The 20,439-nt window shown below is 45.4% G+C and overlaps 1 protein-coding gene across 1 annotated transcript in view; it reads left to right on the top strand.

Annotated features, from left to right (window-relative positions):
* Window positions 1-1,721: 1,721 nt before the first annotated feature.
* PSMA5 (proteasome 20S subunit alpha 5) overlaps window positions 1,722-20,439 on the top strand; it is a 58,222-nt gene continuing 39,504 nt past the window's right edge. Inside the window, exons 1-2 of the mRNA XM_078644757.1 lie at window positions 1,722-1,908; window positions 7,104-7,170. Coding sequence (XP_078500883.1) covers window positions 1,880-1,908; window positions 7,104-7,170 — 96 coding nt within the window. The 5' untranslated portion in view covers window positions 1,722-1,879. The remainder of the gene's footprint in view (window positions 1,909-7,103; window positions 7,171-20,439) is intronic.

Raw genomic sequence — 20,439 nt, 5'->3', positions numbered from 1 at the left:
AGGACAGGAAGCACAAGCAACGAGCTATAAACAGACACAGAGAGGAGAGAATCCCCAGGTACATGGAACACTTACCCAATCAACAATTGTGAGACTAAAGGTATATAGGAAGGCACACAAAGCACCAGTTCCTAGAAGAAAGTATGTTGGGGAGCTCATGGGAGGTCAAATGAGAGCAGAAGGAGGTAAGAGGGCATTTGAAGACTGGACCGGATCGTCAGAGCAGAAGTCATGTGGGGAGAACAGATGACCAAGAAACAAGAGCAACAGAGAAAGGTAGGGCAGGGAGCAAGGAGCAGGGAGCAAGGAGAGAAAAGGCAAAAACATTAAAAACGTGACAGGTTAGGAGATCGTAATGATAAGGGGGTACAAATGAGGGCAGAGAAATGCACGCAAAGGGAAGGAAGTCAAGTTGTCATTTACAATGCCAATAGCTCTAACTTTTCCAAAGGCGAAACCGTTGCATTGTAAATGCTTGTTTAAAGTACCTGATGCATGCATGTCAACATTTTAGAAAAGATATTCTGAAAAATATATTTGGGAGAATGTATTTAGCCCCTTGACTTCTATTGGAGGAGAGGCAATTCCAAGCAGGAGTCAGACAAAATAAAGCAATTTTTGGCTTTAGTAATCAGGAGTCTCCTGCTTGAATCTGGTTTATTGGTATGTATGCTGCTGGTACAAAAAGTACAAAAATCATGTATGCTGCTAGTACAAAAGTACAAAAATCACTCAAAGCTATTTAAACATGTATGAGAAAACTTTTTAAAATGTATATAAGGTTCTACTTAAAAATTATGTCTGGCTCTTTACAGAATCTTAAAAAGTGAACAAAAACATAGTATTTTTATTTGGGAAAGGTGGTAACCCTAAACAGAGGAAACTCCCAATTTTTAAGCCAAAAATTGCTCTTTTTTCTAGCTATCTCACCCATGAAACATCCTCTACTTCAATAGAAGTCAAGGGGCGGGGGGCTTTCTAGCTTTCTTGCTATATAAAGTTGTCATGTATGATAGCGTTACTTCAAGTTGTAGTACACCTGAGACAGGCTGAATACATTCAATGGGGCTTACTTGCAAGTCCCTTGTCACAAGTACGCCACTTTTTCCCATTTTGAAAGTAGCGCAAAGGGCTTGTAAAGCCCCAATATACGTTCAACAGACTTGCGTACCTCACTGCTCTCATTGCGCCTTTAAAATACAACGAACTATAATCCCCATGATACCTAGCGCTTTGTCGTCGCTAATTGCACATCTTCATCGCCAACGTCGAGCCTTCTTGAAAAATACATTTTCCTTATTGAATTGTTCAGGTTGCGCTGTGAAGGCCCCCCCCCCCTCCTCCAGGTTTATTTTTAAATTATGAAAACAATTGTCTACTCACTACAAATATTATAATTCTAATTATATAATACTTACTACCCCTGGCGTGGCGCAATTTTCAAAAATTGTGTTTTACATAACCATCAGCGCAAGAGCCACCTTTTCTTCATAATGCTTTTTGATTATGTATCTTTCTCCTAGGACCCTATTATTTCTCTTTTGCGTGCTCTGTTCCACTAATTTTGCTCATTTCAGGTAAATCGGGTCTTTTTAATATGGCGACAGTACTCGTATCGTTCCTAGCAGCTCCCGGTTAGTTTGCCTCGTCATTCTTGTCTTTCTTTAGTTTCTACTGAGGTTGCTGGCAGGACCAATGGCTTGTAGCGACTGTGGGACTCTGCACAGGCGCGTCGCGTAGCTTGTGGTTGGCGCACGCGTGTTGTGTCTTAAACCGGCAAGCGGGCCTTTGCGTGGTGTGAGAGGTTTATCAGAGAGTGACTGGTGATATATGAGCAAATCCTGCTGCAGCACTTAACCAAGTCGTCCAAGAGCCTACAATGTTTCTCACTCGCTCCGAATATGACAGGTAATAATCTGAGAGTGCAAAGAGTTGGGATGGGGAACTGTCTCGAGCGATTGGTGCCATGAAGTGATGGTACCGGCGCGAGGGGGGCAGAAGGGTCTTGTGACTGGAGGCTCTCTGTTCTGTTGGGTCTTGGGGTTCACCTCTCATAAGCCTGTAAGTGGGGGACTGTTCAGAGGAGCCAACACTTCCAAGTGTCCCAAGGGGGATCTTATTAGTAAGCACATGTTTTTCAATCTTTGGTACAACTCCGGAAGTGACATTTCATAATGGTGTCACCATAAATGACGTTTCTGAGGAGGCACAGTTACATTTCTGAGGTACCAAACAAGCTCTAGAGCTTTAGAATATGGGAGGAAAAAAATCACAACCTGCTGCGTGCGAAATAAGCCACTAAAGCTATCTCACTGGCGTTAGAATGGAATCTGTGATATTGAGTATATACACACAGATTGCTGTTGCAGACACCCACCTAAGCCATCTCATTGGGTTTGAAGCTTGCACGTGCCTAATTAACCCACTACTATTTTATTGCCACTGTTCTCACGTTGTGCCTGATGCAACATTCAGAGACCTTGAAGCGTGGGTGCAATAAAACCGCTCAAAGCTAGATATAGCTCTGACACCAGTCCTCCCTTACCATGTGCACCCCTACTACTGCCAGCGTTCCCAACAAATACCCTGAAAATGTGGGTGTAATTTCAGAACCAAGCTTAACCTATAACACAGTTTAATTTGCATTTTATTTTAATTTTAATTTTAAAAGTTTTATATAGCGCTAGCTCGACCTGTAGGTACCAGAACTCTTTACATACATACAGTAAATAACAGAAAGACATTACATTGCATAGTAGGCCGGCAGTAAGGAAGCAAACCACAGAGAAAAAATACAGCATGGGAAATAAATATGCAGTGCAGCGGAGGTGGAGAGAACAATACAAAGAGAAAGGTAAGAATGACATAGTCCGGTCACCCACTGTCCTTGAATGTCCAGAGAGGAGACAACTCGGATATAGAAGACTAGGTTAGTTGCTGTTGGTCAGGAAAGTATTTGTTTAGGAGATGGAGTTTCAGGTCACTTTTGAAACAGGAGAAGGAGAGGTTGCATCTGAGGACTCCCGGGAGAGCGTTCCATTGTCAGGGAGCGTTGCCAGAAAACGATCGGTTTTGGGTGGTTTTCTTTTTCAGTTTCGGAGGAATAAGGAGTGAGTTGGAGCTTCTCAGTGTTCTGGATTGACCTGCTCTTACCAGTTTGTTATTTAGGTATTTGGGGCAAGAGAGTGAATGGTTTTGTGCGTGATGCAGGCCAGCTTGTAGACACATCTCCCTTCCATGGGAAGCCAATTGAGGCAGTTGAGAGCTGGAGTGATGTGTTCAAATCTTTTAACTCCAGATACGAGTTGAGCGGAAATGTTCAGCACTGCCCTTAGAGGGGCTAGGTGAACTTTTGGAGTCCCTGTAAGGATGGCGTTCCCGTAGTCGATTTTAGAGCGAACTAGGGATTGGACTACTGTCTTGAGGTCATCGTGGGGTAGAAAAGGTTTCAATTTCTTGAGGTGTTTTAGAGAGAAAATAGCACTTTTTGCAGAGTTTTTGATGTGGGCCTCCATTGATAAGTATTGAGAACTAAGCAGCTTTAGAGGGACATAAGCAATTTAAAGACTTTTTTGGTGAATTACACTTTTTGCACAGCTAGTGTTACTGCATTGAGTTCCTGCCGCAAGAACCCTTCGTTTCCTGCCCTTTCCTTTTAAACATCATTACGTTAATCTATTATAGTCTAATGGGTTTGAGTGAATTAAACCAAGTGAATTAAACCGAGTACAAATACCATAATGGCCTACTATGGTAAATTAGCACCTGCAACTGAAATCATGCTCCTTTGTAATATGGAGGTTTAAGTGTGAAGCTGAACCTCAATATTTCTCTTGAGCCCCAATGTTTTATGCACCACGGTCTTTTACCTAATGTAATCCGGCTCGGTTGTTCTCATTGATCTAGTGGAAAGAGACTCCCAACATTAAATCCATTAATTAGCAGAGTAAAATTTCAAATAAGAACTGTGATCACACGGAAATTAATTTTAAGACTTATTATAGAATTTTTCGATATAAATGATACAGAGAAATGTATAGATAAACATGAGGGTTCAGCTAAAGAATACGGAATCAAAAAAATACAAAAAAATCTCTAATTAAGCAATTACGTCTCTTCAGATTCTAAGTGCCACACTCCTAAAGAGCACTGACAGCATTATAAGGCAGAAGGAGAAAGTCTCAAAATATTTGGACAGAATCTCAGGATGAAAAAGAGAAGTCGCCCGAACCATCAAAACTAGGTTTTTTTAATACATATTTTATGCATAAACAATTGGCAAAACTGCAGACTCATCATGACGTGTTCATGTTTAGATGACATTGGCAAATCCAAAGCCATTTAGTTCTAACTAAAACTCTTAGCATTAACCCATTTCTTCATGTAAAAGTAAATCTTCTGTTTGCGTCCTGAGCAACTGCACTCTGGAGATATACAACACAATATGAAACCTTTGTCAAACAAAAGCTCATAAAATTATTGATCTTCTGCAAGACTACATCAGAATTTCCTACAGAAGTCCTTCAAAATGATACACTGGGTAAACAGTAAAAAGTTTCAATCACAATGCAGGTTTTGTAGTGGAAATCAATATTTACGTCATAGTGCAGAAACTGACTTGCAGGTCTTTACATTGGCAGGCGGAAAGATGAGCTGAATATCAAAACCTTCATTCATTCTATTAAAATGGAGTTTAACAAGAAAATAAGCCATAACTATATAGCATTATTAATAACCCTTCCTTCCAACCAACCTAATTTAGATCCTTATTTAGATCTTGGCAGATGGAATACTCCTTCACAAATGTGACGGATATCCCGTCTGCCATATGATATCCATAGGATATAATGGGATCGTAAAACGGCGTACAAGATATCTGTAACGTTTATGATGGAGTATTCCCCTCCGCCAAGGTCTAAATCAGGCTTTAGGTCGTTTCAAGTGCATCACAATGAGGTCAGTTGTGACCAATGCACCATTAAAATCCCCATTTCGCACTAGTAATTTGTCTCCCATATTTGCACATAAGATACATCGTTATCTATGGTAGCCCTAGTCGTTGTTCAAGGTTATCCTGAACAACACCGAAGAAAGTGAATTGTAAAACGGTTACTGAAAACATCATGAGGATGGGCATAAAGCCATTCAACTTTCAAATGCATGTTTAGCATTCAAGTAAGAGAAGATGAACTATTCATAGACATGTGGTACCTCAGTCCTTTAGTTCAGCTGGAGTGAGGCAATGTTAAAACTCTCAAAATATATTTGATTGTGGCAAGCCCAGCCAGCAATGTAAAATACTTTGCTTTAGATTCTAGTGCTATAGACAGGGTGAGTCTTCCTCTGTTTGCTATATTGCCATTTAAAAATACTGAGGTGTGATGTAAAGTAGAAAAGAGTTCCAGTCTACATTTAGTGCGTCCATTTTTTTATTAACTTTTGCAAATACAGATGCTGGCAGAATTTCGTGATGTTAAACAGTGCTACATATTTTACATAGTGCTTGTCACCCTAGTTTTGTAGCATTATAAGGTAGGCTGTATAGATTACAAATAATAAAACAATAATACATAGTCTGCTTTTGTGGAGTGCATCTTGGATCCCTCCCTCTTTGTTCTTTTTGGCATGCCCAGAATCAAATGTTCACTTACCCAGAGGAGGGTGCAACTCTCCCTTGACTATTTTTTGGGGGGTGGCTACAAGGGACCTTTTTGATCCTGCTCCCCCCCCCCCCCGCTCCAAACTCAGCCCCTGTGCCGGTGTTTGTGGCCAGACCTTCCAGATAGAGGGTTGTAAGTATGCTGTAAGGGAAAGCAAACCATCTGGCAGTCAGTGAGGGGTTGAAATGGGTGATCTGTTTTTTGTGATAGGATTTTAGGGTGCAGTGATTTGGTAGACGGAGTGCTTGGGTACTGGTGGCAATGCCATGAGAGTGATGGGCTTGGGCACATAATCCCTGAGGTTGCTGGTCCCTTGAGTGAGAGGCTTGGTTGTTAAACAATAGGCGAAACAGTCAGTCTGTTGTACAGAATAAATGGGCTGTAATTAGCGATGAACTGTAATGGTGTTGAAGGTGGAGGAGTAGAGTGCCTCAGGGGGTTTGTAGGATGGAGCACACGTCCACCGATTGCTAGATATATTTCCGGCTGATCCTATAGCAGAATTAGTTCATGTTTGGCATATTGTCCCAGAGTAATTTGGCATGCGTAGCACTTGCTCATTGAAATGGGCAAGTTCTATGAATCTTCCAAACGTCTCGAGAGTAGTGATCTAAGTTGGCTTGGACTGAGCATGGACTAGTTTAAAAACACACACACGCACATACACATCACCACCACCTCCTCCTCCATTTCTGTCCATCTCCGTCTGAATTTAAAAATCCCACCTGCAATTCACTCTCAGGAACTGCAAGGCAACTTACTGGATGTCCTCTTTTGAGATGAGGGTTACGAAACCTCGTGAATGCTGAAGTTACTCTTTGTTTTCCAGAACCTAAGATACTGTCCTTTCAATTGAAAAATGTACTTCAGAAGCCCTAACAAGAAGTCGCGGTGTAGTTCTTTATATACCTTGTTGCTAAGTGTTTATTGCTTGTAGCAGAGTATAGTGGTGCTTTGTAAACGGTTAACCAATATGAGAAGGCAACAAAGTTATTCTTTGTCCAGTAAAGCTGTATTTATAAATGCGTTCTACCTAGTCCTACTTAACCGCAAGATTCCTTTTCATATGTATTTTCCTCTTGCAGAAGTGTCTTGGATACACTTCTTGGACCACGCGCATGTTTTTATCCTTCTCAAAGCTGCGTCCACCAGTGATGTTGTACAAAGTTTGTGTGACAGGATATCTCTTTGGCTTTTCTGTAATGTTTTGGCACAAGATTGGTGTGGTCCTCAGTCCAACTTTGACTGTTTATTTTGTGTTTGTATGTGGTCAGCATAGTTCTTTCCTCATGTGGAATCAAAGTGCGACGCAAAACTACCATAGTAACATAACCCCCCTCAAATGTTTTGAGTAATGTAAGCATTAAAAACATGAAAAGAATACATTAAATCTGATTGCCCCTCCTCCGAGCTCAGCCAAACAATCTGTGTGTTTCTTGACAGGGGCGTCAATACCTTCTCTCCCGAAGGACGGTTGTTTCAGGTGGAATACGCCATCGAGGCAATAAAGGTATTTACGGATTCTTCTAAATACAATCTTGCTATTTTCTTTCTCTCTTTGTTGTTCTGTCCAAGTTCTGACTTGTGCTGATTTGAACTGTGCTTGATTGTAGTTTTACTTACATAGCAATATGGCATGTTTAAATCTAATGTGCAGTTGCTAATCGGCTGCTGAGCTCTTCACAAATCCTGTGTTTTTAAAGTTTGCTGATATTGAGAACTAGGCTTTGTAAATTTGCCACCACTTGCTGTTAATCCGTTACTTGAAAGCAGGTTCCTGCTCTGGGCTAAGGACTTCAAGGGTTTCCTGCTGTCTACGGAGCCCATTCCATCTTCGTGCTCGAGCCTGTCTAACAGCCAGATGTAACCTTTCAAAGTACACCATCTTTGAAAGAGCCTCTTTTCTGGTTACTGAAAAGCTGACAAGCTACCCAGTGGAGAAAACCCCTAACTTTTAGTGTAATTACACAGGATAGTGTTTGTGGATATCTGAGGGAGGCCGGAATATTCCTCCTTTTTTGTGCTCTACCTAGACTCCCGAAGTAGCTGAGGTTGCGCTCTTCAAAGCCTGGTTTCAGAGCACGGCATAATCTGGGTAGGGTTGACTTGGCAAACAGATATACACCCGTGTGTTGCGATATACAGAGATGATGAGGAAGTAGCAGGCCTGCAGTATGTATGACTGGAGGAATACAAGACCTACATGCCAAAAAGGCGTTCAGATGTCATAGTGAGTGGCATGACAGTGTGTACAATAAGGTTAATGATGGTGCCAACCGAAGAAATGCTGAGATGAGTAGGCATGTAAGGCAAGCAGGGAGCTGAGAAAAGGGGTAACACTACACTGTTAGATACTCAGTAGGGGATAAACATTGAAACTGTACCAACATGGTGATGGATATTTTGGGTTGACGTAAATGTGTATGGGTTAAAAGAAAACTGGACGGAAGATTCACCTAAGAAGAGAGGAGGAAGAGTCTGCACGCACAGGCTCGGGCACCGGTAGTGGGGGCCTGCGTTTGCAAAGAAGCAGTTTTTTTTATAGTGTGGTTTTAAAAAGTGAAAAGGAGGGGAATTCGCCATATATAAAGACACCTTTCACATTTTAGGACTATTGGTAGGGAAGCATCTGAAAAATATGGTAGAAATATTGAGCAGTCTCTTGGTGGAAAATACCTCGAAGCAATTATCTGTTATGGGCATATAAAGAATTGTAATTTATTTAGGGCACACTTCTTCCTCCATGTAAGTTCTTCCATACTAGTTTTCTTGGGTCGCAACTGACATCCTGGAGTTAACAAGAATCTTTTATCAAACTGGAAGTAAATGAGAAAAAAAGAGGAGGGACAGGGAGCTAAATGAAGGTCCAGCGACTCGTGCTCCAGAATAACGAATAGCTCTATAAAGAGAGTTGCTGTTCCTAGGGGAAGGTGTGTAAATTGTAGTTTTTTTTTAAAGTCCCAGAGACTTGTACTTTGTGCCCTCACACACCCTGAAGGATGTCATGCTTCATCATAGGGCGGTGCTCCTCGTTGGGCCATCACTGCAACACCCTACGGGTCCCCTGAAGGGTCACTTTGGCGGAGATCTTTTGTTTGTCAAGCCGTAAGGTGTGTGCCAGTCAGTATTGATTCTGTGGGAGAGAGGTGGTGAGTGGTGGGTTAAAAATGACTAGGGGGTATCCAAAGTGAGTAGATTTAATAAAGGGGACCCCTCTGTCATGGTTAAAAAACCAATAGGATAAGTGCTGCTCAAGGGTAGTTATGACCCTTAGTAGCTGAAATCAAGTTATGTTATTAAAGTGAAAAGCAGTAGGTCGACAAGTTTCGCGCTTCACATGGTCTCAGGAGGAGATCCCTAGCACCTCTTCAGGACCAAAAGGTATGGAAAAGGTAATAGTGAGTGGAGAGTTACCTTGTCAGTTGGGGTAGTGCCACTGAGAGGACCTAGAACAGTCCAACGACAAGAAGGTAGGGGTACACAGAAAAGACAATTGAGAAGTAACACAATTGGTTTTTGTTAGAAACGGGACCCTGGCCGGCCAAGACTCGCGTCGAGGTCAGTCAGGGATCACCATTTCTAAAGTCAGGGCTAGGGAGTCACACACCAAGATAACCCCCGCTCACCCTCTAGGTAACGTGGCGCGAGCAGCAAGGCTAATCTCAGAGGCGATGTGTAAAGCGTTTGCGCGCGCACCCCAGCGACAACAACCAAAGGCCCACCACAAAGGAAACTCCACACAAGGTTATATCAAAAATAGCCTTTGTATTATAATAATAAGAACACATTAGATAACACACACACTTTACAATGTGCCAACAGGCACGGGCAAGATTTACAAGGGATTATGTACAGGACAGGGCCACCTGGACCACTGTCAGGGGTATGCACTTTTAGAAATAATACTTGTAGGTATAACACTTTAGCACATAAACATACAATGACTGTAACACAGAAATAGTAAATGTAGCATACAACCAGTAACTACTGGTAAAGGGAAAATACCTCCTACGCCACCCTAGTCTCTGTAGGGAAATCACGCAGGGAGCTAGGACCTATGGAAGGAAAACCTATCACCTCCTACGCCACCCTAGTCTCTGTAGGGAAATCACGCAGGGGGAAGGAAACCTAAAATAATCACCTAGGCAAGTAACATTTAGCGAAGGCAATCAAACATCAACATTCCTCTAAGCAGGTTACTTTTAGCAAAGGGAAATAAAAGAACAAGGCATTACCTAAGCAGGTCACTTTTAGCAAAGGTAATGACACAACCAATCCTCTAAGCAGGTCACTTTTAGCAAAGGGGATAAACACATAAAGAATTACCTAAGCAGGTCACTTTTAGCAAAGGTAATAATAAACAAGAATTGCACATGTAACATTAACACGCATTCAGAGGTGCAGGTTAGAACTTTTGCGCAAGAATCATATAGCAAAGAAATCACAATGCGCAGGGTGCATGTAGCACAACACTCAAAATGTCCCTCAGGCCAACTGGCCTCGAAAGGGGCGGAATGCCCTGAGTCTCAGTGTCAGGGAGGTCTGCGCAGGCAGCACAGAACACAAAAGCCTAAACGTAGCAACTGTCCACTAAGTGCTGGACAGTTGTGAATAGCGAGTAGGCAACGTTGGAGCCAGGTGGGCTCAAGAACAATGAATGGCACCCAAGAGCCTCTCTGGGGCTCTAGAACAACTGTGGGCGCTGTGAGCCTTTCTGGCTCTAAATAAATCAACTGCCCCCTCGAGCTTCTCTGAGCTCGCAAAACAAAGTAGGCAATGTAGAGCTCCTGCGCTCTAAACCAATGAAATGCCCCCAGAGCCTCCTGTGGGCTCTAACTAAATAGGGGCGAGAGCCTCGTGGGCTCAAAGACAATGTGGCCGGGAGCCTCGCTGGGCTCGAAGAACAGAAAGTGCCCTGAGCCACTCGGGGCTCTCGGGAACCAATGCGGGCGGAGCCTCTAGGGCTCAAGAACAAATGTGCCCCGGATCGTTGGAGTCCCCCACGGGGGACTCAGGAATCAGAAATGCCCCCAGGAGCCTCGGGGCTCCAAACAGTCACAAGCGCTAGGTCGCGCTATGGGGGAGGGGCGGACACCGGCAATGTGTCCCGCGGCCCCTCTCCCTCCTTTCAGGCACTCACCGGGTGTCTTGCTGCTGGAGCAGCGCGGGGCTCCTCACCTCACTCGGGAGCCTCGCAGACACGGGAGCAGACGTCCTCGGTCTCCCGCCTGGCCTCGTCTCCTTTCCCTCCGCCTGACTTCCGCCGGGGCCGCCAATGGCAGCGCGGCCCTGGGGGTCAGGAGGCGGGACTTCCGGGTCGCAACTGGCAGCGGCCCGGCAACGGATTTCAGGGCTCCCGGGCTGCGGCGGTGAACACGGGACAATGCGGCGTGGGCAGCCGCTCTTAAATAATAAAACACAACGGGGCAATGCCGGGTAGGCACCGGCCTTAAATAAATATAAAGCGAGGTAGGCACTCGCTATGCCTGACAAAGCGCGCCAAAGCGCTATAATCAAAATAAAGCGCACCCAGCGCTTAGGGGGAAAATAAAGCGCTCTTCAGCGCTAGGAGTAAAACGAAGCGCTCCCAGCGCTGGGGACAAGGGAGAGCGCTCCCCCAGCACAGCAAAGCTCCAGCAAGGTCTGGAGGCAGACAGGGGGGCAAGGCAGGGCCAGAGCCAGCACACTGGGTCTCCAGGCAGGGAGACAAGCCAAGTGGCGGTCCTCCTGGCCCCAGCAGCAGCAACAGCCCCCTCTGGCAAGGATCCACAAGTAGAACCATTTCTGTGGGGACGCAGCCCCATATTTATACCGAGAAATCCTTTGTTAGGAGGTGCAGGGTGGGGGGAAACCAGTTGCAGCTGGCTTGGGAGTACCCTTGATGGCCCAACCACCCCTTTCATTCACTGGGGAGGCTAGGGTCATTAGACAAACCACAGGGGGGCGGAGCCAGCATTGTGTGGGGAAAAACCCAGCCCATCCAGGACACAGATCTACTCCTCCCACACATCACTCATGCTGATCTCACACTCACCACCGGGCAGACCCATCCAGACTTCCTGGAGCCTGGCATGCCAGCCAGCTCCAGCCAATCACGCTCCAGTATCCTCACTGCACACATACATCAATGTCCAGAAGTAGCACTTCTCTTCTAGACACACACAAGCCGCACATACCATTGCGCAGCATTCGCTCTCACGAGTTCATACATACTAAACTCGAGCCTGCACTCCCCACACATCAGGAACTACCAGGGCACACACATTCCCCATGCATTCCTATGGGAGGGCAGGCCAGCCATACTACACGCACGCACTTTCACTCTGGGACACAGGGAAAAAGTGCGCCAAGACCCAAAAATCACTACACAGGGTCACAAATAAAGGCAAAAAGATTAGGGGTGAACCTGCCCTAAGGCCCAAGTCTAACAGTTTTGTAGATGGTGTATTAGGCTATACACACCATATGCGGTCCCTAGGTAGGGCACTGTAGTCCAGTGTACGGACTTTGGCTCCAGGCTTGACCTTTGATACAGAGTCAAAAGTAAGACAATACATGGTAAAAAAAGGCTGTATATATGGACATGGCTATTTTAATGTACTCGTGGTATTGTCTTGCATGCAGTGCATTATGGGTAGGGTGGATTTACCATATCTTCTGCAGGGGCCAGTACCATCTGTGACCAAAGGCAGTCCCATGGTACTTCTTTTTGCCACATATGGTACTGCACCCTGCAACATAGCTAGGTAAAAACCATTGGAGTTTATAATTCAATAGGTCTTGCATTTGTTAAAGTTGAGTGTTAGCATTGAAAATGACAATGTTTATTACTTTTACTTTTTTTATTCCATTAGCAATAGCGCTATGCAAATATAATTACTCTGCTGCAAATAAAAAAACAAAAGTAAAAAACATTATTTTCAACGCCAACAGCTCTAACTTGAACACATGCGGAACCTATTGCATTGCAAATGCTTGTTTTTGTAGACTAAAGGCCATGCTTTTGTTGAAATCAGAAGATTTTTCATAATGTCTGTTCTTAATGTACATCCAGAGTAAAAGCCGGACAAATATGACAGTTCAGTTCACTTGCATTGTGCTATCTAGTTAGCCGGGGGTAACTTGTCTGCTGTTACAGTGGCCAAATATCAGTTTTCCTGAGGGCCTAATAATGAGCGCATATAACGGGTTATTAGAATGTTGCATGAAAACTTTTCCCAGTATTCTTTAAAGTGGTCCTGGTAGCGAGTCCCCTCTTCACATGGTACTGCACATTGCCTCTAACCAAAATCTAACACTGGAAGCTTAAATGCATATTTGTGTTGGCTGTTAAAAGCAAATGGTTCTTTCAATATTTTTACACCAGTCTTGACCGAATTGCATAAGTGTGGATGAAATGGGTTTCATTTCGAAACCCTGATTTTATTTATTTTGCTTAAAAAATACTGTATTTAACCCCTTTCACGCGGGGTTAATTCCCCTGCAGTGCTGGGGGCCGTGTGCGGCGCCGCAGTGCTCGTGATATACTGAGCTCGTCATGACTCCGCCCACTCAGTGGAACGCCCCGAACAGGAGGGGAATTAGCCCCGCGTAGGAGTTCCACCGCGGTTATGACGAGTCATGAGCACAGCTTTACTGTGCCTCGTGACGAGCTGAGCTCGTCATGAGCGTCGAAGGTGTTAAACCATTTGAAATCTGAGCATTTTTATGCCTTCCTTAGTTTTGGACGTAGCCCTGCAATCTACTGCTCTGTTTAACAACCCTGGTCCGGTGTTTACCAGCTAACTTGATCTAGCAACTTATGTTACTCTATAACTCAGCTATGTGGCTGTTGAAAGTTCCTACAGCGGACTAGGATAGGGATTGTATCAAAGTTTACTAAATATGTGACTGTGGTAAAGAAATTAGTCCTCCCTACAGTGGTAGCTGCTTGTTGGCAGGGAAATTTCTTTTGGCATGCGTAACGTTACTCATTTAGGGCCCTGCTGCTCCTATTCCTGCTCTCTTGCAGAATAGGGATCACTCCAAGAAACAGATCGCATGACATTGGCTTCCCACGGTGCCCCATGACAAATACCACTGTATGCTGAGAACTGTTTTGACTGAAGCCATCTATCTCTGTCCGTGATAATACATTTTGGTAGTGGTGTTCCCTAAAAGGGAGTAACCGCACCTTCACATATATAGTGCACAGAAAGTTGTCATGGAACTATAATTTGATATAATAGATACGTTATGTTATGTTACTTTAGTTTATATAGCGCCAACTCACCCACAGGTCTCAAGACGCTTAGACCAAGGAAAACACAACAATTCTACAACCAGAAGGGAAAATAAAATAACATATAGTTAAATGGAGCCAAGAGCTTCCCTAAACAAAATTGTTTTCAGCTGCTTTCTAAACTGTAGAAGATTGGCCTCTTTACGAAGCAGGTCTGGCAGCTTGTTCCACAACTGTGGAATCTGTATGGAAAAGGATCTTCCGCCCTTTGTTGTCATTTTAAAACGAGGGCAGGCCAGCAACTGAGCATCAGAAGATCTGAGCGTTCGTTTAGGGTTATAAAGCTTCAAACGATCCTTTATGTAGACAGGTGCTTGTCCATATATTGCTTTATGTGCTATACACAAACTCTTGAACTCCACCCTCTGCTTCACGGGAAGCCAGTGAAGCCTGAGCAATAAGGGGGAGGCATGAGTTCTTCTGGGAAGCTTGAAAATGTAACGCGCCGCGTCGTTCATGACAACCTGCAATCTATTGATCAGATTATTTGGCAGGCCTAAGTAGAGGACGTTACCATAGTCCAATCGTGATAAAATTGTGGCTGAGACCACCGTGCGAAGCATAGACTGCGAGAGAAGAGGAACTAGCCTACGCAGCTGCCTAATTAGGCCAATGCAGGTTCCAACCACCGTAGAAATCTGGGCAGACATTGACAGTTCCCGGTCAATTTTTATGCCAAGACTTTTAACATTTGCTGGTGGTGTTGGCGTAGGACCAAGTTCTTGCGGCCAGTACAGATCACCCCAAGGTGATGTACCAGTGGACACCACCAAAACTTCCGTCTTTTCGGGATTGATTTTCAATAGATTGGCAGTCATCCAACTGACTGTGTACCTGAGGACCTCTAGCACATGGGCCTGAGCCACAGTAGAGTTCTCAATACTAAATAGCAACTTAGTGTCGTCTGCGTAGTTAAACACTCGACAACCCATGTGCACTAAGGACTCAATCAGAGGTTGTAGGTAAAGATTAAAAAGTAATGGGGATAGTGCTGAGCCCTGCGGGACTCCGCACTCCACCATACCTACATCGGAGAGACCATCTCCCTGCTGGATCCTCTGTCGCCTCCCTGTTAGGAAGGATTCTAACCACTTGTATGCCGCGCCCCTTATTCCAAATCTGGCCAATCTATCCAAGAGCAGGTCATGGATGACAGTATCAAATGCTGCTGACAGATCTAAAAGTATCAGGGCACTTGGTTTCCTACTGTCAGCCATGCCTCTAAGCTCATCCAGCACCGAGAGCATCACTAACTCGGTGCTGTGGTGTGCCCGAAAACCTGCCTGACGCACATGGTGGAGATTATGAGACAGTATAATTGGAGTGCTACAGAGACCACCGTCACTCACTACCTGAAGTGACTAATGCTAATCCAAAGGATTGGCAAACACAAACATACAAATAGAGGGGTCGAGTGAGCACAATGCTACATATAGTGTAAGGCAAGTGACTTGCTAATCACAATAGTTACATGTCATCAAGATAACAAAGTATAAGTCATAACATTGATGAATCTTCTTTCTTAAACAGGATATAGAAGCAAAAGTCCGTATAGGCTGGAGAATTTACGTGTGGCTCTGCAGTGTATAGACACTATTACGGGCCCGCTCTCTTTGTTTTCACCTGTGTATGGGGGCAGGCAGCAGAGGGTTTTGTCATCAGTGTTAACATAGCAACAGTTTGTTCATCTCGATTAACGGTGTATCCATGAAGAATGTAGCCAAAGTCACAAAAGTAACATATTATGCCATAAGAACTCCTAACCAAACCTCATCTTTTCCCAAAGGCCTAAAGAGATAATGAGTAGCATCATCAAAAACCAGTTATAACCATAATGTAGATCCTCCTATCGAGCCAGAGGAACACACTATTAGTGGAGATGTAGTCGGAAGTCCTATTGCATAGAGGGAGCTGGTGTCCATACTGGGGCATGGGTGTTCCGATAGTCATGGAGAGTACCACCTCTATTTATAGTGGGTAAGTTTCCAGGCTGGTGAGAAACTCAGTAAGTGCCTGAAGGGTGGCTTGAATCTTCTTTCTCAGCCTCAGGCAATACTGCACTCTCTGGTATTAGTGTATTTATATCATCCTTGGGCCTGGGGTTGTATGTGTCCCACGACCCTTCACCTGCCCTTGCAACCTGGAATTTGCGTCAGAACTGGACGATTACCGGGTACTTCCACATCTTATTAAAACAAATCAGCCCTCTTTGCATTGAAGTGGGGATAGCAAACCACTCCATTGTGCTGTAGCATACCTATGTTATGACGGGGGTGTAAGCCCTGTGTGTCTGATAGTATGGGCTCTGTGTAGCCTAGCATTTCTAGAACCTTTCCTGAGACACTGAGTAAATGGCCCCAATCCTTTTCACAAATGTCAGTGGCCCATGTCCGCCTCCATAATAGATTTGAAGTCTGGTCAATGGAGTAGAGAATGTCTGCAAGGCCCTGTACAGCCACATGAAAAGTAGTCTCCGTGTTTCCATACTAAAAAAGGACTGCATATAGCCATGTGGTTGAAGCTCCGGTCTAGTGATCCCCAGAGTGGGCACATTTGTGCTAGAATAGTCTTATGAGCCAAAAAATAACTGGGGGAAAGCCAGTGTTAGTAGAGAATCTAACAGTATTAAAATCCCTTTCTTGAAAAGAACCACCAGAGTGGTAAGGCGCACCCACTCCTAGTGGGTGCTCTTCTGTTATCGTAACCTGGTACACTTGCCAGCAACAAGTTAATTGGTAAATTTGGGTGTGTCTTTTGTCCGCTGTAGTGTCCTCAAACAGCAGTATTGTGCTGCTGTTTGGAGGCAGGCGTAGAGTTCTGTGTTCACTTCGGCTGGAAGATCCAACCAGTGATTGTGTGATGCCTTGAACTGTTTCCCTCTCGATTCTGAGCTCGCTAGGTTCCTCTGAGCTAGCGAGCGTGAAAGCCATTGTGCCTGAGCAACCAGATAATTCAACTTGCAATTCGGGGCACCCCTGCTTTACCTGCTTCTTGATTGTGTATAAGGCCACCCTGAGGCAGCTGCCATTTCAGATCAAGCCTGATAATAAGCTGTCCACTTCTTTGACATGTTGCCTAGGGAGAATAGTTGATAAATTAGGAAAATAATAATAGGAGAGGCTGCACCATTATGATTTTTAAAAGTTGTATCCACCCAGCAACCGTAAGGGAAAGAGAGCACCAGAATGTCACTTGAGAGTGGAGAGACCTCATGACCTGTCCAATATTGGCCACTATTACCTCTGCCAACTCCTGGTAGAACTGTATTCCCAAGTGTTTGAAGGTGGATGCCTCCCATTTTATGTGAGTATAACTATTGGATCATCCCACAACAGGGGGTGGGGGAATCTCTGTCTCGATGGGAGCCAGCTAATCTTCCCCCAGTTCATCTTCAGCCCAGATAGGCTGGCAAGAACATCAGTGATGTTATTGTCTGACTCCTTAAGGTATAACAGGTCATCCTTATAGAGGGAAATTTGTGCATGCCACCATTGAAATTCCCCAGTCCCATAGATCTACCAAGCGTATCACAAATGGCTCAATCTGGTGCATGGCCAGGAGAATTGCTGGATAGAAGCATCTGCCGGAGCTCTGGTTGCCCATACACAATCCTCTTGAAATCCTGACCTTCCAAACGCCGGTACATTCCCCGAGTCGGTGTCGTTGACTCCATACACGAGCCAGGCATCTTTTAAGCCGACCCGCAGATGCCTACGATAAGTGGTTGTAAAGTTATGTGAGGTAGCAGGTCTGAAGTGTGACTGAAGCGTGGCGGACCGAGGAGACAGAGCAGAGATGCTCACCCGATAGAGGGGAAGTAGGTGGTGCCCGACTCCCTGGTCTATAGGTGGCGGCTCCCACCTGGCGAGAAACCTTCCTGATCCCATAACGGAGGTGGAGACTACCAGCAGCTGTGATCGCACGCCCCAAGACGACCAGTTGTGTAAATATCTCCCTGCGCACAGGTGAGAGAAGCCGCGGGGCAGAGCAACCCACCTCCTGGGGCAGTGAGTCGGAACCCTGGGAAAGCGTGACGACTAGCCTCGCGACCCTGGAAGAGCTGCTCGGGGTGAGGTGCAGGAACATCCACACAGCCTCCCTGATTCCCCCGGTGTGAAAGTGATTGATGCAGCAGCACTCTGATGTGAGAAGGTGGGCTTGAGACCCCAGCACACTGGCCTTTCCCGATCGTGCACAGCAGCAAAGGTGAGTGGCCTAGGGTAGGAAATCAAAATATGGCCGACTGGGGCGGTGTCCCACCCACCTGATCCTACACAACAGCAGCAGGAATAACCACTGTGAGGCCAAGCCCCGTCATATGTTAAGGCAGGAAAAAAAACCTGAAATACTAGCTCTCCACGAGGGGTGACCACAAAATAGAGACAGGAGGCCTGGTAGAGGCAAATGAGTGACTTGCTCCTGGGAGGGGATACAATGTGAAGCCGCCATACAAGTGAAGGGAGAGGTGTGCTGGGAGATATGGGTGTTGCGAGAGACTGGGCTCGGGCCCCCCTTTTGCCACTAGGAGAACCTACCTAAGCGATACGAAGGGGGAAGCGGGACCACTCTCCTCCCGCCCCACCTTTCCAAAACCCAGATAGCGCTCTGGGCACCCAGGAACGAGACAAATGCTCCAATAGATAAAGGTCCCACCTGACCGAGCTACGGGTCAGAGCCACCCAGCAACAGAAAGGAGGCCCCCCATAGCGAAGGATTACACCGCACCCTGGGGAAAAAAGCATGAGTTCCCCACCCTCCGGTGGAGAACTAGATGGGGCTGCCATCCTAAAGATAGTGGGAGGGAAGCCTCAGATCATCACCAAAAAAGCGAACTGCAAAGAGGACTAATAATTGAAAAATACTGGAACACCCACGGCGCAAGATCTTGGAGCAATGCGACTAGTCAGCGTGTGCCACCAAAGCACAAGCGCTGTATGAGAACCCTAGACTATGGACAATAAATGGATGGTTAAAGAAGAGGAGGGTTAGTCAAAACTTTCATATAAGGCTACGCTTCCGGCATACATTCCGAATCACGCATCCCCATGTGAGGAGAATGGTAAACAGACATCGCTACACATACATAGAGGAATCAATGTGAGGAAGTCTCCGGAGGTGGTTATACAACAACACCACGAGAGACGCCATCAAAAATAGGAATTGCTTTTTAATTAAGTGACTATCTACGACTGATATTGAAGGCCTACCACTTACGTCCTTTATCACTGTGCAGAATGTGGCTCCGAAGTGACACAGCAGATACCGAACACAAGAGCTAGACACATAAAAGTACCTAAAAGCAGTAACCGTACTACAGAATTCTCTTGTCCAAGACCTCAAGCACCTTTTGATTGTTGACAGCAATCCAAGTCTGAAAAAAAAAAGGGGGAGAAGAAGTGTCAGAAATACGAGTGGGTAACCCCACCCCCTGCTAGTCTATGATGGTGAGAGACAAAGACCAAAAATGCAAAAGCAGGGAAAAATGGACAGATATACCAAATCATTGCCCCCACATCCGGAGACTGAAGGAGAGCCCAAGGGACCGCCGGACAATGCGGCCCTGCTACAGGCTATTCATTTCTCCAGGGAAGCCATTGAGGGGAGGATAGCTGAAATACGATCTGAAGTGACCCTATCGCGCCAAGACATGCGCAACGTCTCAGACAGAGTAACAGAAACTCAGATCTCTGAAGTAGAAGACACATCACACACCTTTAAGGCTGATTTCTCCAGCTTGCAGGCAGCGATGAAACAGGTGACCTGGTGGATGATGCTGAATACAGGGCACAGAGAAATAACTTGCGCTTCGTAGGACTACCAGAGGGGGCAGAGGGCTCAGACCCAGGAGCCTTCCTTTGAACATGGCTTAAAGACTCCCTCCCGACTGCTAATTTTTCACCACCTTCATAATCGAACGAGCCCGTAGAATGCTGGCCACGAGACCACCTCCTGGGGCTCCCCAGAGGCTGCTGATAGCTCGGTTTCTGAACTTCAAGGATTGGGACCTGATCCTCTGAGAGTCACAGCGAACAGGTGAACTTAAGCACGCAAATGCAAAAATCATGATCTTCCCCGACTACTCATGTGAGGTTCTGAGGCTGAGGCAGAGGCACACTTTCGATGCAGTCAAGGTAAAAGTCAGGGCCTTACAACTCCAGTACATGCTGCGCTTCCCAGCCAAATTAAATATCCGTTTTCAGGGCAAATTCTATTTTTTCGAAACCCCAGAAGAGGCGTGGGCCTGGATTGAAGAGCGCCCCCCTCTGAGACGAGAAGAGAGAGGAACCAGCTTGATGTGTGAAGGCACCCAGAGTAGAGCAATGCCTAAACAACAAAGGAAACAAGCATTTACAATGCAATGGTTTTGCCTTTGTTAAAGTTAGAGCTATTGGCATTGCTCTTGACATTATTTTTATTTATGTTTTTTTAACATAAATAAATGGCATTGCCACTAGCTTTATCTCTCGCAAATGACACACACAGAGCCCCCCCACACAC

Source organism: Lissotriton helveticus, chromosome 5_1 (genome assembly GCF_964261635.1).
Source record: "Lissotriton helveticus chromosome 5_1, aLisHel1.1, whole genome shotgun sequence".
In the NCBI taxonomy this organism is placed as follows: Eukaryota; Metazoa; Chordata; class Amphibia; order Caudata; family Salamandridae; genus Lissotriton; species Lissotriton helveticus.
Note: the sequence above shows the minus strand (reverse complement) of the source record. Positions and strands in the feature narration are given on the sequence as shown.